At 39.3% G+C, this 14,912-nt stretch overlaps 1 protein-coding gene across 1 annotated transcript; it reads left to right on the top strand.

The window, feature by feature from the left end:
• Window positions 1-249: 249 nt before the first annotated feature.
• On the top strand, window positions 250-7,785 carry FAM174A (family with sequence similarity 174 member A). The gene is made up of 3 exons (XM_050328463.1): window positions 250-542; window positions 3,987-4,121; window positions 7,226-7,785. Exons 1-3 carry the CDS (start codon window positions 250-252, stop codon window positions 7,245-7,247), a joined length of 450 nt encoding a protein of 149 aa, XP_050184420.1. The 3' UTR covers window positions 7,248-7,785.
• The last annotated feature ends 7,127 nt before the right edge of the window (window positions 7,786-14,912 follow it).

The following is a 14,912-nucleotide window of genomic DNA, read 5'->3' on the forward strand; positions in this document are numbered from 1 at the left end:
ACTCAGTTATAAAATTTCCATTCTTTCGCACGTAGACAGAATTAGGCTAAAATAGAGGGACCCGTTAAAAAAAAAAAAAAAAATCTGCCTTAAATCTGGTTGCCTTCCAAGTAGCCCCTGAGCTACTCTGGCCGCGTACGGGTAGAAAAGCATCTCCAATAAGATCCATGGAGTCTCCCGGCGGGGCGGGCAGTCCCGGCTGCTTCCGCTTCCGGCGGCCGGAGCGAGGCGGCGGGGCCCGGGCGGGACATGGGGCCGCGGCCGCTGCCCGGGCTCCTGGCGGGGCCAGTGCTGCTTCTGCTGCTGCTGCTGCTCTCCAGTTGCGGGCAGGCTGCGGCCCCGCGGCCCCGGGACGCCTCCACCGCCTCCCCGCGCCCCACGGAGGCGGCCGGCGGGGCCGCCACACGGAGCAGCAGCAGCAGCCGCCTGGCCGAGGTGTCGGCGCCGCCCGAGCAGGGCCAGCCCATGACCCAGCGCGCCCTGTCCGTCCTGGTGCTGGCGAGCGCCGCCCTCATCGTCTACTTCGTGATCCGGACCGTGCGGTGAGGGAGGGAGCGGGCGGGCGCCTGGGGGGAGCTCGGGCAGGAGCGCTGGGGAGCTCCCGGTGCCGCCTCCCCGGCTAGGCGGGAAGGAGCTCCGTGGGGCTTGGATAGCACACATCAGGCCTTTCCTGACCACCCCTCTGTGCTCCCCAAGAGGCCTTCGTCCATCAGCCGAGCTGAATTTAATTTTGTACGTTCTCTAACAGACTGACCTGTTTGCAAAGTTCTGACCCGCTAAGCTGCCGAATTTGTCCCTCTCTCCGTCTTTCTCAGTAAACATCTTTCTTTTATGGTTTCTTTCACGGTAAACTTACCTAGTTTGTACTTTTTAATGGGAAGGGCCCTTAAAAAGCTTGCTCTACTAGCCAAGTGCCTTTAGGCTCATACAGTTAAGTACACTACTTGTGACTGTATTTTTTCAGTATTTTTTTTGTATTTGTAGTTTTACTTATATTTGTCACGCTTTAACTTGGAACCCTTCTGGGCAAGGCCCAAATGTGTGGTTATGCATAAAGCACATTAATTGTGCACCAAGTTTACTACGTACTTTTTGTTGTAGTTAGTTATGCTGGTGATTATTGTGCCTAGTATTTGCATCACTTATTCCAGAAAGGAAGTTGAAAGATGGTGTGTGGCATGTGCTAGCATGTAATACAGCAAATTAGGATATTGTGATTGCTCAATAGCTCTTAAAGGTCATTCTTGAGAAGCCTTCAGTCTTATTTTCGTTAAGATGCATGTCTTATATCTTAAAAGGAAATGTCATAATCTTTTTTAAGTGAGTAAAAGTAGACGAGAGCACTTGTCAGTGTTAGTGTTTCTCCTAACAGAAGCCCATTGTATTTGGAGGTGTGAGTAAATAAAAGGAGTTGGAGAGGAAAATTCTCATCTACTGCCATTATTTTCTGGATCAGTGGTAATTCCTTGACATTCTAGTTTGGGCAATAGGAAGTTGACAGTTCTGCATTTGAAACTGTAGTACTGTCTTCTAGGTGCCACCATAAACAGGAGGGTTAAGCCTCATGTTATTCTATAGTTCTGCTGCATCTTGCTTTTGAAATTTGGAATAGATGAAGTGTGTGTTTTTGAATTTGAACTTGTAGATGAAATATTTTTGCAACAGTTGTATAAGAAATATAAAGCCTGAGTACAAACATCTCCATTTTTTGAAAGGTTTTCTTGGAATGAATACATATGTCTTGCTATCAGACATAAAAACTTCAGGGCTCTTTTGCAGACTTTCAACCAGGTGACCTGCTCAGTGGATGAAGGGAAGACAGTGGATGTAGCTTATGTGGATTTTAGTAAGAGTTTAGATACTGTCCTTCACGGTACCCTCCTGGACAAGTTGTCCAGCTGTGGAGTGAGCAGATTCATGGTGCAGTGGGTGAAGATGTGGTGGAATGACAGGGCTCAAAGGGTTGTAGTGAAGAGCTGCAGCCAGTCCCCAGTGGTGCTCCTCAGAGCTCAGTTCTAAGCCAACTCTGGTCAGTATTTTTATCTGAAGGCTGGAGTTTAATGTGCCATTAGCAAGTTTGCGGATGATACCAAACTGGGAGGTGCAGTTGACTCTCTCAAGGGACAAGAGGCCTTGCAGAGGTATCTGGATGAATTGGAGCATTGGGCAATCACCGGTGGCATGATATTTAATGAGAACAAATGCTGGACTCTGCAGCTGAAACAGACTGACACTGGACACAAGTATGAATTGGTAGAGGAGTAGCTGGAGGGCAGCCCTGTAGAAGGATCTGGTAGTGCTGGTTGATGTTCATCTCAGTATCAGTCATCATGGACAAACTGCATCCCAGGTACACCACACACGGCACAACAGGCCAGTCAAGAGAGAGGATTGTCCCCTGTGTTCAACGTTGGTGTGGCCTTCCACTGAGTATTGTGTGCAGTGATGAGCTCCCCAGTTTAAGAACAATAGTAAAGCATTTCAACATGACCAGAGCAGAGCAACCAAGCTGGTGGATGGGCTGGAAGGCATGTCTTGTGAGGAGCAACTGAGGACTTTGGGCATGTCTAGTTTAGAGAAGAGGAGGCCTGAGGGTCGACTATGGCTCATCAGGAGAGGCATCAAAGGGATGTTAGGAAGCATTTCTTCACCAATAGGGTGGTCAAAGAGCTTCTTAGAGAGAGGGTCATTTGGACAATACCATGGTACCATCCTTTAACTTTTGGTCAGCCCTTAATTGATCAGGCAGTTGACTAAATGGTCGTTGTAGGTCCTTTCCAACTGCACAATTGCATTCTATAACAGTCACAGAGTAAAGGATTTTAAGGTAGATTTTGTTAAAAGGCAGGACACTGCTTTAGAGTTATAGCTATGACCATACATGAATCTTGCATAAGCATGTCAAGTATTCTTGTAGCTGTGGTCTTTTGACTAATTGGTATATAGAGAAAGTTTTATGTCACAAGTGATTAGTTTATCTTTTTATTAACAGGATTTGTTTCAATCTAGAAATATGTGCCAGCTATGTGATGAGATTTTTTTGCATAATCTGCGATCTAGATGTTTGCTATAGCTTCTTAGGTTATTCTTGACTTACAGTAGCAACTTATGTTCCATATTAACCTATTAAGGAAAAATGTGGTAAAATGTGACTGTCATCATTCTGTAGACAGATGCCTTTGTGAAGTATTCACTGATCTGAATTTTGGATCTTGGGCAAGGGTTGTTCCATGTGTGCACGAGTAGTTCTGATAAGTCAAATGGAAGAGTTCATTGTGTGGGGGCTCACATGGAATCTGGGCCCATGTAGCAAAGCCCCAGAAAGTGAGAAAAGCAGATGCAAACAGTTGACGTGTCTGTGATAAGCACTGTACCTTAATCTGAAATGTGAGTCGCTGCCTCTTCCTTCCGCGTTCTGTGAAGCATACAAGGAATTGACTCTACAACTTCTCTCTTATTCTGAAGTGCAGTTATAAACAGTGTTTTAACTTGATATCTATAAAAGACTGCAGAAATGATAATAAAAATTTCCAGTGTCACCCATGGCTTCTGTTACACCTTTGCTATAGCTTTGTTTCATTTCTCTCTGATTTGTTCTGCTGTTCTTTATAAATGCATAAAACACATAGAGAATATGTAGCAAGGCAATTTTTTTCTCACTGTAGGACCTACTAGAAGTATACATTTGCATGTATTTTTACTTGGCTCTTACATTTAGCTACACAAAAGCCTGTGTAGGCTTTTTGTATTCACTGCAGTAATTCTATACAAAACTACAGATGACATTCTTGTTGGCCTTAATCATTTCATGTAAAGTGTTGACTCTTAAATGTCTGACCTCTGAATTTCATAGAGCAGAGTGTATACACTTCACTTACAAATTTTAAAAAACTTATACTAAGTATCGTATTTTAAGGAATGGTTTTCTTACACTGTTGAAGTAGAAAAATATTCATGTAACCTAAATGTTTTAAAATACCTTTCAGGCTCAGAAGGCGAAACAGAAAAACCCGAAGATATGGAGTTTTGGACACAAACATAGAAAACATGGAGCTGACCCCATTAGAGCAAGATGATGATGATGATGATACAACGCTATTTGATGCCAATCATCCTCGAAGGTTAGTATTTAGAACCGAAATGTGCTTCTAGCAATAGAAGTGAAGGAGTGTGGGTGATAAGCAGTTTCTTTGATAAAGCTCACTACTGTGTTTCATATGCATAGTTGGAGAAGGGATGTCAAGATCACTTGAATTTTAAATGGGCAAGAATTTAGTGGGCAAGAAGATAAACACCATTTGTCTTCAGCATGTGAATTCCAGAGAAATGGAGAGGAAGGTAGGATATTTTTGTTACAAATACAGTGTCATTTTTGAAGCTTATGTTAAAGTCCACAACCTTCTCTTTCCTTCTTTTTTTTTTCTGTTCTGGAAGCTCCTCAGGTTTTCCTGTATATTCTCATCTGAGAGTTCTGCTTCAAGCAGCTTTGCTTCATTCTGCATTCTCATTGCTAAAGTAGTCAGCAGTTAGTTGATGATGATCTTGCACCAAGTTTTACATTTGGTACTGCTGCACTTAAAGGCTCATATTCTTAGGTCACTTTTTGCAACTACATAGATAAAGGAAAATTTTGTTCTATTTCTTTATTGTCTTCAAATTTTGTTGTATTTCCTTATTGTCTTTCACTTAAAGATTATAATCAATTGAAACTTAAATTTACACAATTCAGACTTCAAAGTTTTCCTTTTTGAGCAATGTCATCACACTGCACATATAAAGATATGGAAAAAAAAATTGGTAGTATTATCATAGTGAGGACTACTGTCAAGTACCAGAAGATTTAAAATGATGAATTCTGCCAGTCACAGCAAACAGTTGAATTAACTGTTTATTGTTAAACTGAATAAGTCTCAAGCAGAACAATTCAACAAATGCAATACATGGTGTCTCAAATGAATTAGAAGTATTGGTATAGTAAGGTGTTCTGCTGTTTGTCAAGAAATAACACTGGGTGCAGTTCTGGAACTTGAAGTGAAAGGTTCAGTCTCTTTTAACTTTGTCTCCTTAGGAGGAATCTTTCTGATTAATTTTTTTTCATAAGTCAAAGTCTGTCTTTCTGTTTTCTTTCCACCATACACTAGAATAAACTAGCTGTAATATCTACACTTAGCGTTCCTCTGTACTACAGAATCACGTGGCGCTTACAGTTACCCCATGTTTATAGTCTTGTTCCAGTATAATTGTCACAGTGTATCCAGGAATTCTCTCAATGTCTTCCTTAAACCTTGTAATTTCTCTTGTAATTTCTCTTAGACTTTGAGGTATTTGATGACGAGTTAACATGATATTCTTTATAAATGTTTATTTACAGGAGTATCGAGTATATTGTTTAGTAGGAAGTACCATCATAATAATAGTGTCATCATTAACAAACAGTATCATACAATTACAGTTTTCAAAAAGTGGATTTCTAATTTTTATTTTTTTCCTTGTACTTCTAAACACTTCAGTCTATGGAGAAAAAAAAATTCATATGAGTATTTCATTGTAGAAGTATCTAAACTGTTGTTTCAATATCACTGAGAAAGTATGTGCTTAAATTATCAAAGTCCTTGTTTTGATACTGGTAACTTGAGAAAAAATGGGCTTCAGTTATGTTTAGTCAAGACTGTGAATATACTCTGTTTCTGTGTATTGAGATCTTGCAGTGTTCTCCTTTATGGGGAGAAGCTCTTAAAATCTTAAGTGTTACTTTTTATTTTGAACCAGTGTTCATGTACAGTAGGAAAGTAATGCTGAACAATGTGAATTCATTCCACAGATCTCTGTAGAACAGCTTGATAAAGTGCTGTCCAAACTTTGCAAGGCAATGGCATTGCTAGGAGGAAAGTTTGAAAGATAGAGTGCTCGAATTTTATTTTTTTTTAACCTTAATTGAAGTTACTTTTTAAATTTAATTCATCTCCCCTGGTTTCAACGAAGTCTTTTGCATCTGCTTTGAAGCTTAGTAATCAGTCTTTGTGTCACTGCTTAAGCAAGAATGACCAAAGGCAGTACAAAATATGTAAATAATCAAAGAGTTGCTGAGGACAACTTGATGAAAATGATACTCGGATATTCTCAGGAGATGTCATTGCACTTTGTCCTGACATTTGCAGAAATTCAGAGGAAGGGTTGGTTGGGGCTTTTTAAGGTAGCATGAATGTCCAGTCAGGCTTGGAGCAACTCATTAGGGAACAACGAAGAGAGGCCCTTAGCGGTTTTTGAGTTTAGTGCTTTGTTGAGCAAAGAACAGTTGCAGTTTTGCCTAACTTACCGTCAACAATTAGCTTATTCAGTTCATTAAGTTTTTTTTCCTCATAACTCATGATGGAAGGCACTAAAAAACTGAACATAGTTACAGGAAATTCTAATCTACACGTTCATATACATTTGTTACTGACATCAAATTACAAAGTAGATGTCTTTTTTTCTTTATTTCTCTATGACCTGTTTGTGGTATCCACTCTGCTTTCATTTTTCTTGATTGAAACAATCAAGCGTTGTTTAAGGTGATGGTCTACAGCACAGTATGCATATGTTAGGAATCCCTATAGGCTTGTTCTGCGTTAGCTGGTAATATGACCTTTCCAAGACTAGGCAGGGAAACTGTCTTGTCCTAAAATCACCATAGTAGTGCACTGGTGTCCAGATACAGTTTTCTACACTTTGCTCTTTTCTTTCAGAGCTATATGAAAAAGAAGTCCCAGTACCTGCTGTTGTAACACAAGTGCAGTTTAAGGGTACTCCTGCTGTTGTCATCACCATGTCCCTAATCTGTCCGCTGCTGCAGTTTGGGGCAGTTTACCTGAGCAGGATGTTTTAATCATTTGTTCAATAGCATGCTATTAAATGTCCAAGCTGGAAGTTCTAACCCTTGGTTTCTCGTAATACAGCTTTGCATACATATTAACTGGGTAAACAGTATACTTATATCACATCTGTTTTTCAAAGGTATATCACACAAATTATTTATAATCCTTGTTAGATGACTTCACACAGAAACTACTTGCTTTATACTGCAAGGCGCAAGGAAAAGCACTTGCTCTGGTAACTCTTGAAGGCAAATTTAATAATAAAATGTCTCTGTTGGTTCTTTCATACTGTTTATTCTTCAAAAATATAGGCTGAATTTCCCCTTGAAACAGGGCATTTCAGATTAATGCATCTGTTTCTTCTGTTGTAGAGAAGTACGTGCCTTTCAGTGAAAGAACTTAATCTTAGAAACCAGAGAAGGAGACTGCTTCATGGGAGAAATAAGAAGCAAGAGGGTATGCAAGGGGGCGGGGACTAATTTAATTTGTGTATATTATGGCATCCTTAATTTCTTGCAATAAGTAATGTACCAATTTGTTGTACCTTTTTGTATATAGAGGATTCTAAATGTATAGTCTATGGGGAGAGAGTGCTAACTGCAGTAAAATAAAAACCAATTTGGAAGGGAGATTACTTGTAAAACGGGTTTTTTTGCTTGTTACAAGTCTTGTATGCCATTAAGTGTGGTATACACTTTTTTCTACAGTAATCTGGAATGTTAATATTATTTTTTTTCTGATATTAAAATGTAAGTAAATATAGCCACTGTGGACTCCTCAGAATTGTTAGAACTGAATTTGAATTGGGGAGATGCTTTATTGTTTACAAATAAAAACCAAACTACTGCCTTCTGTGTTGAGGTTTTTTTTAAACCGAATTAACATGTTTTGTGTAAACTTCAGTGAACAAATAAAAAACATGTTTACAGTGTTCCTGGCATTTAGCGTGATACTTCAACACTATACATTTTAAAGGATATTAATATAATAATGTAAAACATAGTATTTCAACATCTTGCTGTTAAGGCTGCGGATTACAACTGCTGAGTCAGTTTTTTTGTGAGATCACCTTTGGTAAAGCAGAGATAAGCCTTTGGAAAAATACTAAATATTGTGTCATTCTAAACTGGACTCTTGATATATGAACCATTTGGAAGACTTGGGTCTCAAAAGACCCAGTGTGACTTCACTCCTTCATAGTTTCAGAATAGACTACTGTTTACTATAGATGTTTTGTTTCATGGTACTATTGCTGACGTTGTTCCAAATGTTAAAACTCTGCAAAATTGACCAGGTTCTCTGGTGATATTTTTGTGTGACATTAAGTAAATTCACTGGCAATACTAAACTAGTAGGAGTTTGTGGACTCCCTTAATGGAAGAGAGACCTTGCAGAGAGATCTGAAAAGGCTACAGAGCGAGATGATCACCAGACACATGCAGTTCAACAAAGATCAAGTGTTGCATTCTCCACCTGGGTAATAATACATACACACTGGGGGACAATAGGCTGGAGAGCAGCCCTGCAGAAAGACAGCTGGGTGTTTGGATTAATGGCAAGTTGTATCTGAGTCAGCTGTACATACTGCCCTGGCAGCTGGGAGGACCAGCTGTGTCCTGGGGGGCATCAGGTACAGTATTGGCTGCCGGTCGAGGGAGGGGATTATCCCACTCTGTGTTTTGAGCACCACTGCAGTATGTCCAGAGAAGGGTGAAAGGTCTCACATGCAAGACTTCCAAGAAATAGCTGAGTTTGTTTGGTTTGTTCAGCTTGGAGAGGACAGCAAACAGCAGTAGCAGCAGAGTGGGAGATGCTGATATCCTGTCTCTGGTGACCAGTGATAGGACATCAGGGAAGGGAGTCAAGGCGAAATTCAGATTGGACACAGGGCATAACCCAAAAGTTATGCCAGAGATCCTTTTGATATTTATTTATATCAAACTAAGTAACGGGCACTTTGTTGATTTTTCTTCCCTAAGCTTCATTCTGTTTATTAGAAAGATTTATTCATAACAGTTTCAGAAAACCTGACCCATAAAGACGGAGGATGAAATAGTGCACATTGTCACCCAAGATTTTCATTGTTTATGTTTTAAAGAAAAGTCAGTGTCAGTTCTGATGGCTATCTGACTGGATCGTGCATTGTACAGAGAATTACTCATTTCTAACAAACAAACTCTTCCACAATTTTTCTTAAAAAAAATCTGGAAAAAAAGATTATAAGTAAGATAAATGGTATTTATGAGGAATCTTTATAAAAATCCTACTTTTAGGGGATTTAAACTTGCACCGACTTCTCTGCAAGAGATTACTTTATTAAAAGGTCTGTATGCCACAAATGTTTTAAAACTTGGGAGATTCCACAGGGACAATGCCATATGTTTGCACTGATCTTACTCCTTGAACCTGCCTTAACAACTGTCCAAAAAGAGAATCAGAGTAGAAAAATATATATCAACATTATTGTGGTGTTTCTGAAAGTTCCGATACGTTGTGAAATCAGAGTTTAACTATCCTTTCTAGCAGATTGATTTTTGTTTTTCCTGGTATGAAATGTACATCTTGTTTTTAGTCATTTTAAGCCTATTACATTTAAGTTACAGTGAATGGTAGAAAGAGCTTTGTTCTATTGCAGATCTGACACTTCTTTCAAGATCATTATATTTTGTCTTTTTGTCTAAGCAAAGTACCCTTAGTTTCTTTCCTCACAAGTTACTGTAATTGACAAGCTTACTTAGTATCCTTTCCAGTCCTAGGTCCAAGTAGTTTATGAAGATGTTGAAGAGCACTAGGCCTAAAAAGGAACCTTGCAGAACCCCATTAGTGATCAGTCACCAGCCTCATGTGACCCCATTCACTTGTCACCCTTTGTGCCCGAGCCGTGAGCCAGTTCCTCACCCATCACATGATGTGTTTATCCAGCCAGACATTTTGTCCAGAAGGATATGAGAGACTGTATGGAAAGCTTTCTGAAAAAGATGATTACATCAACTGGCTTCTCTTGATCAGTGAGGTGAGGAAACTTGTCATGAAAGGAAATCGAGTTTGTCCAGCAGGACTTTTACCTCATGGACCTGTGCCAGTTGTAATGGATGACTGTGCTGTCCTTCAGGTGTTTTTCAATAATTCACAGAATAATCTCTGTAATTTTGCCAGGCACTGAAGTGAGACTGACAGCCTGTTGTTACCAGGGTCATCCCTCTTGCCCTTCTTGAAAACTGGGACATTTGCCAGCTTTCAGTCAGCTGGCACCTTCTGTGTTTCTGTGATTATACGGTGATGGAAACATGTACACAGGTTGTTGCAGCTATTGTAGCTTCAGCCTTGAGATGTATAAATCATTTCCTTTCCTCCTCTACCCATATAAAAGATAAATTACCATATTTTCAATTTATAGCTTTTACTGATTTAGAGCCTTGAATTTTGTAGCAGCTTCAGAACCATTTAGTACTAGACAGTAAATGCGGAAAATAGGGTTCTAAATTAAATATGAGTAACTACAAACCTGCTTTATATCTGTGAGCAGGATGGACAGTCTAGAGCTTGTTCAGTCCAAGCTAGGACACGACAGCATTCATTTTCCCAGAGGTCCTGTAAGATCAGGGCTCATTTGCCTGAGCAGCTGTGGTGCCTCTGGCTCTAGTGTTACATGTTTTCCCCTGACAGAATATGAAATATCTGAGTGCCAGTGTGCAGTATTGGTTACACGAAAGTGTTCATAGTCTTTTGGATATAAACAGTAGAGAGTGATTAGGATTTTAACTGATTACATTGGCAACTCTACCTGTCCATAAGAAAAATGCTTAAATTCACTTGTGTTGATGTAAATTTCAAGAAAAAGAAAGCTGAAATAGGATATATGAAAATGTTGTTAATTATAAAATGTGTTGTTCTTTATTCTGCTCTTTGAGTATAAACTCTGTTGTCTTTGGTGCAGATATATCTGAATATAAACTCTGTTGTCTTTGGTGTAGATATATCTGTCCTTAGTATCTGTGAAATGGAAATATTTTCCTCAGTTTTTAACATTGTAGATGTTGTTCTGCCCATTTGCATGGCTAGATATAAATCAGGAACAAAATTGTAATGTTGCAAATTTTTAATTAAAATAAAAACTCCCATGTTAGATTCAGTTTTGTCTTCTTTCTAAAATCATAAAAGGACAAAATTATCATTAAAAAACACAGGTTGCAAAATTTTGGTTTTGAGTTTTGGGGTTCTAGCTGGGTAATGTTGCAGCTGTCACTGTTCTGTCAGCTCAGCTGTGCTTTTGAATGCAAAGTGTTTTGTGGTAAACTACCTGTACTCAACACCCCTTATGCCAAAGTATGAGACTTGCCTTGAATATGACATTTCAGAGCAAAATCCTAGTGAAACATGTAGGATTTTCTTTTGTTTAATTTCTCACAGCAAACCCAAGTTCAGTTTTGGGTAGCAAATGTGCCACTCTCCAGAGAGCAAAACATGAGAAGGGAACTGTCAATATCCCTTATTTAGCAAAGTTGAATCCACAGCTTCTTAAAATCTGTTTCTAGTTAAATGGCAAGATGATGATAATAGTTTCAGAATTTAATTTGAATATTTTGTTCAGAGAATATTTAAAGTCTCAGACTGACAGTGGTCTATAACCTTGTATGTAGAGGAAGCAATATGAATTTCTTTATACTTCAGAGTGAAGTTGCAACTCTGATAGTGTAACGAAGAGAGTACATGTTTTGTACAAGCTTACCCCTTGACCAACAAGACCATTTTGAGTTGTTAGTGCACTATCATGACCATTGTTGCATGTGCCAACAATGTCCTTTGCACACTTTAAAATCATAGCCTGTTGACATCAATCCTAGAAATATTCATGTCAGACTTGTCAGCTACTCTGTGACAATGCATTGAAACACAACATCCCCTTAAAAAATTGTGCAGCAAGGCTTCCAGGGTGTAGGTATGTCTCTTTTCGCCTTAGCTAGCAATCAGAAATCTAGTACCTAAGTTGTTATTTAATCTCAGTAAGAGGTCATAGGGGTGAAGTATGTGTGCTATAACAACTTTACTAGCATGGCAAAGTAATATTTTCTAATGATGTGTACTGTCTTGAAGTTTATGAAATAAACTACTGACTCCAACAAGACTTTGTTGGTGGTTGTAGGAAGAAAATGACAGTTTCTCTTGCCTAATGCAGAAATATAGGAGAGTCAACATTCAGCCTATATTGCCTAAATCAGAGAAGTGGTATTTTGTTACTAACACTAGCAAAAACAAAAGGGCTCACAGGCTTTTATTCTTAGGGTATTTCTGAATAATGTCATTGTTATATCTGTCACAGATGTGTGATAGCAGGTATCCTGTCATCACTGACACAGCATCCATCCACTTATGTTACCAGCCAAAGCCAGGTGCCCACCTTGTTGGGATTGCTGCCAGATAGTGAAATATTCTTTCCAGCATATACTACCTAACACTCTTCTACTTGGCTCCTGGTAGTCCAAACCTCTTATTATTTAACTGTTGTCAGTTGGTATGGACTTCTCTTCAACAGCAACTGTCAAACTGAACTCTGATCAGCCAGGCTTCCTCTTTCTTAGCAGTCAAGCACTCAAGAAACATGTTTGATTGAGGATTCTTGGTGTTTTTTATCCAAGTAACTTCTCAAGTAACTTCTCAAGTGGGCCCTTCCAGCCATGCAGTGAAGTTGCTGTGAAGAAGGATTTGATTGACAAAGCAGGCAAGCTCTGTGAGCTGATCCTATTAACACAAGAGGACACTACCCTGCACGAAACACCTGTCAATGGAACATGGGTGAAGTGCTGTCAACATATTTCTTCACTTTTTATTGTGAATTTAGGTACACTGTAGGCACTTGATGAAGCAACAAAGTAGTTGCGTGTTACAACATACGGGTTTTCTGTCTTGGAAAGGTCCTCATTTCCTCTCTGTGACATGTAAATGCTGTCTCTTGTGTTATGTGTTCTTCTGTTAGCTTCCTGAGAAAGAGAGGCTGGGTACACATAACTTGAAGGAATATGAAATGGGATGAAGTGGAATGTTAAGAGGCTTTGAGGAGCCATGAAAGGAATGGAAAGGTGAACCTTGCATGGGTATCATTCAGAGGTGGTGTCTGCCTTCCTTCCTCTTTCAACAAACCCATTCTTTTCCATTGTTTAATAACTGCTGACACTGAGACATAGCCTACCTATGGCATGTTCTCCTAAGGAGGATGGTTGTCCAGAAACAAAGGGAACCTGCAAGATACCAACTTGGATGGGTTTACTGTTTCTCTTTTGAATTATAAAGTGTGCAGCAGATCATGATCATCTACCAGTGCAGAAGGCAAAGCTGTTGTGTTGGGGATGACTGAAGGCGCAGTTCATGGTTACATGGCAGAAGTTAAGGACCCATTATTTCCAGTAGCTTTGATGATTCGAATTGGAGCAATGTTAGCCACTGCAGCAACAGAGGTAAGGCAACCCTGCTGACAGTGTTATAGTTGATGCCCCATGTTTGGAAAAGGTGCCGGCTTATCACAGGAGATAATTGTTGGGATCTTTGTTGCATCTGCGTGAACTCTACAGTACTGAACTGCTGTGTGGCTCATCCATCCCCTGGAGGCTAGTGTTACCTGCATCAGGATTATAACAAAATTCCAGAAAATGGAGATCACTGAGTTGAACACACCACCAGCTCGAAAACTGGCTCAGGAATGTAACCTCCTGCACCCAGAAATTTATGGCTAAAGAAGTTGTGGGAATCAGCCTATATACCTGTAATTTTTTAACAATGGTGAATGTAGGCTCAGAAACTGGCAACTCAAAACTACTCAGCAACTTACTTTTTCTTTTTTCCCCTGAAAAAGTTGTTGCAGACTCTCTTGTGCTTTACTAGATATCTTTTGAAGTTCTACCTGGTAAAAGTAGAACTATCTACTGAGAGTTCTATCTTCTGAGATAGAACTATCTATCTCAGCTACCTCCACCTTGTCAATCATAGGTTGGTGCACCATACTGGCTCAGTAAGGTTTGTGTGGACATTGAAGTAAAAGTCAGGCATAGCTTAAAAAACATATGATAGATGAGAGAGGAGCTGATGAGTTGGTAGTGAGAAGAGACCCAGAACAGACTTGCCAAACTTAGAGCAAATCTTGTGATTTTTGCTTTACATCATGCCTTCTTCATGTCTTAAATCTTGATTCTGTGATCCCTCTGTGGTTTATTAGTGTAGGTATGAGTGAAGATATATTGAAATCCTGCCATGTGGGAATGTTTTATGCATATAGATGAAACTGTGTAGCCTAAATAAATCCTTTGAACTAAAATGGCAGACTGACCTAGACACAGTCACTCAGACATGTGCAGATAGCACAGTTGTGTAAGTCATGTCTTGTATTTGTGACAGATTTTTTTTTAGTGTGAATGCATCTTTGTAACCAAGCTCATTCTGGATAGATGTCAGCTCAGACAAGTGGCAGATAATAACATTTTCATTTCAAATATGGATTTGATGTGAAAAAGCAATGATTGTTATGTCTCATTACAGTGTATTCCCTCTTGAGCTCTAGTTGAAATAGATTCTTCTACATTCTCAATACAGTGTACTAAGAGGAGATATGGTTTATTAACAAGCTGTGTACATATTTAACTCCAGAATACTCTGGAGTTAAATGCATTACTCACAGCTCTCCCTTGCGATGCTCTTACTATGCATTAATATTGATGCTTATTTAAATTAAACAAGCAAAGTTATCAAAGCATTTAATCATGCACTTAATTCCCGCAGAGGTCAACTGGATTTAACATGATGTCTTATGTCTCTGCTCAGCTTGAAGCATTTCAAATAGCAGTAATAAAATTCCAGTTTGTTTGGAAAAATCAGGTAACTATACCAGGCTACTGCAAAGCCATTCCCTGTGTAAAGTATGCAGGCAGACACCATACCCTGTTTATGTCAATAAATTATGTGTTACTTAGTAGAACTAAGTGAAACTTGACAGACCATAATGTTCTGGCTTACTCTGAAGTAGATATATTTAAATGATGACTTGCAACATATGAAGAACTTGGAAATGAC

Source organism: Myiozetetes cayanensis, unplaced genomic scaffold (genome assembly GCF_022539395.1).
Source record: "Myiozetetes cayanensis isolate MyiCay16 unplaced genomic scaffold, myiCay2020 scf4, whole genome shotgun sequence".
Taxonomy (NCBI): Eukaryota; Metazoa; Chordata; class Aves; order Passeriformes; family Tyrannidae; genus Myiozetetes; species Myiozetetes cayanensis.

Excerpts from the sequence above, each read along its gene's own strand:
- FAM174A (XM_050328463.1), top strand. The coding sequence starts at position 250 with ATGGGGCCGCGGCCGCTGCCCGGGCTCCTGGCGGGGCCAGTGCTGCTT. Across the intron at positions 543-3,986 it reads TTCGTGATCCGGACCGTGCG|GCTCAGAAGGCGAAACAGAA; the intron begins GTGAGGGAGGGA and ends AATACCTTTCAG. Across the intron at positions 4,122-7,225 it reads GATGCCAATCATCCTCGAAG|AGAAGTACGTGCCTTTCAGT; the intron begins GTTAGTATTTAG and ends CTTCTGTTGTAG.